Genomic DNA, 287 nt, shown 5'->3' on the forward strand with positions numbered 1-287 from the left:
CCCAAACACTCACCTGACATAAGTCCAAACATCGTAGCAAATCACATTAAGCCAGAAGAAAGTGGAGAGGAAAGCCACGTGCAGTAACAAGGCTGAAAATATCGACATTAGTCATTTGTTTATTCCAGCGTTACAGGATAACGGTGTATGTTTCACATTTTGTTTTATTATATGAATACAAGTAGGTGATGGTATGATCCTGGTGTCTGCAGTGTTGTCCAGTGGCAATATCACTATCAGAAGTACGTATGAATATTAACACGTCGATCTGAAATGAAGATGTGTGT

At 39.0% G+C, this 287-nt stretch overlaps 1 protein-coding gene across 1 annotated transcript in view; it reads right to left on the reverse strand.

Moving 5' to 3' along the window:
* Positions 1–287, reverse strand: part of LOC119593089 — an 8,179-nt gene that overhangs the window by 5,392 nt on the left and 2,500 nt on the right. The window contains exon 3 of the mRNA XM_037942013.1: positions 14–92. Coding sequence (XP_037797941.1) covers positions 14–92 — 79 coding nt within the window. The remainder of the gene's footprint in view (positions 1–13; positions 93–287) is intronic.

The sequence above is a fragment of the Penaeus monodon genome, chromosome 31, assembly GCF_015228065.2.
Source record: "Penaeus monodon isolate SGIC_2016 chromosome 31, NSTDA_Pmon_1, whole genome shotgun sequence".
In the NCBI taxonomy this organism is placed as follows: domain Eukaryota; kingdom Metazoa; phylum Arthropoda; class Malacostraca; order Decapoda; family Penaeidae; genus Penaeus; species Penaeus monodon.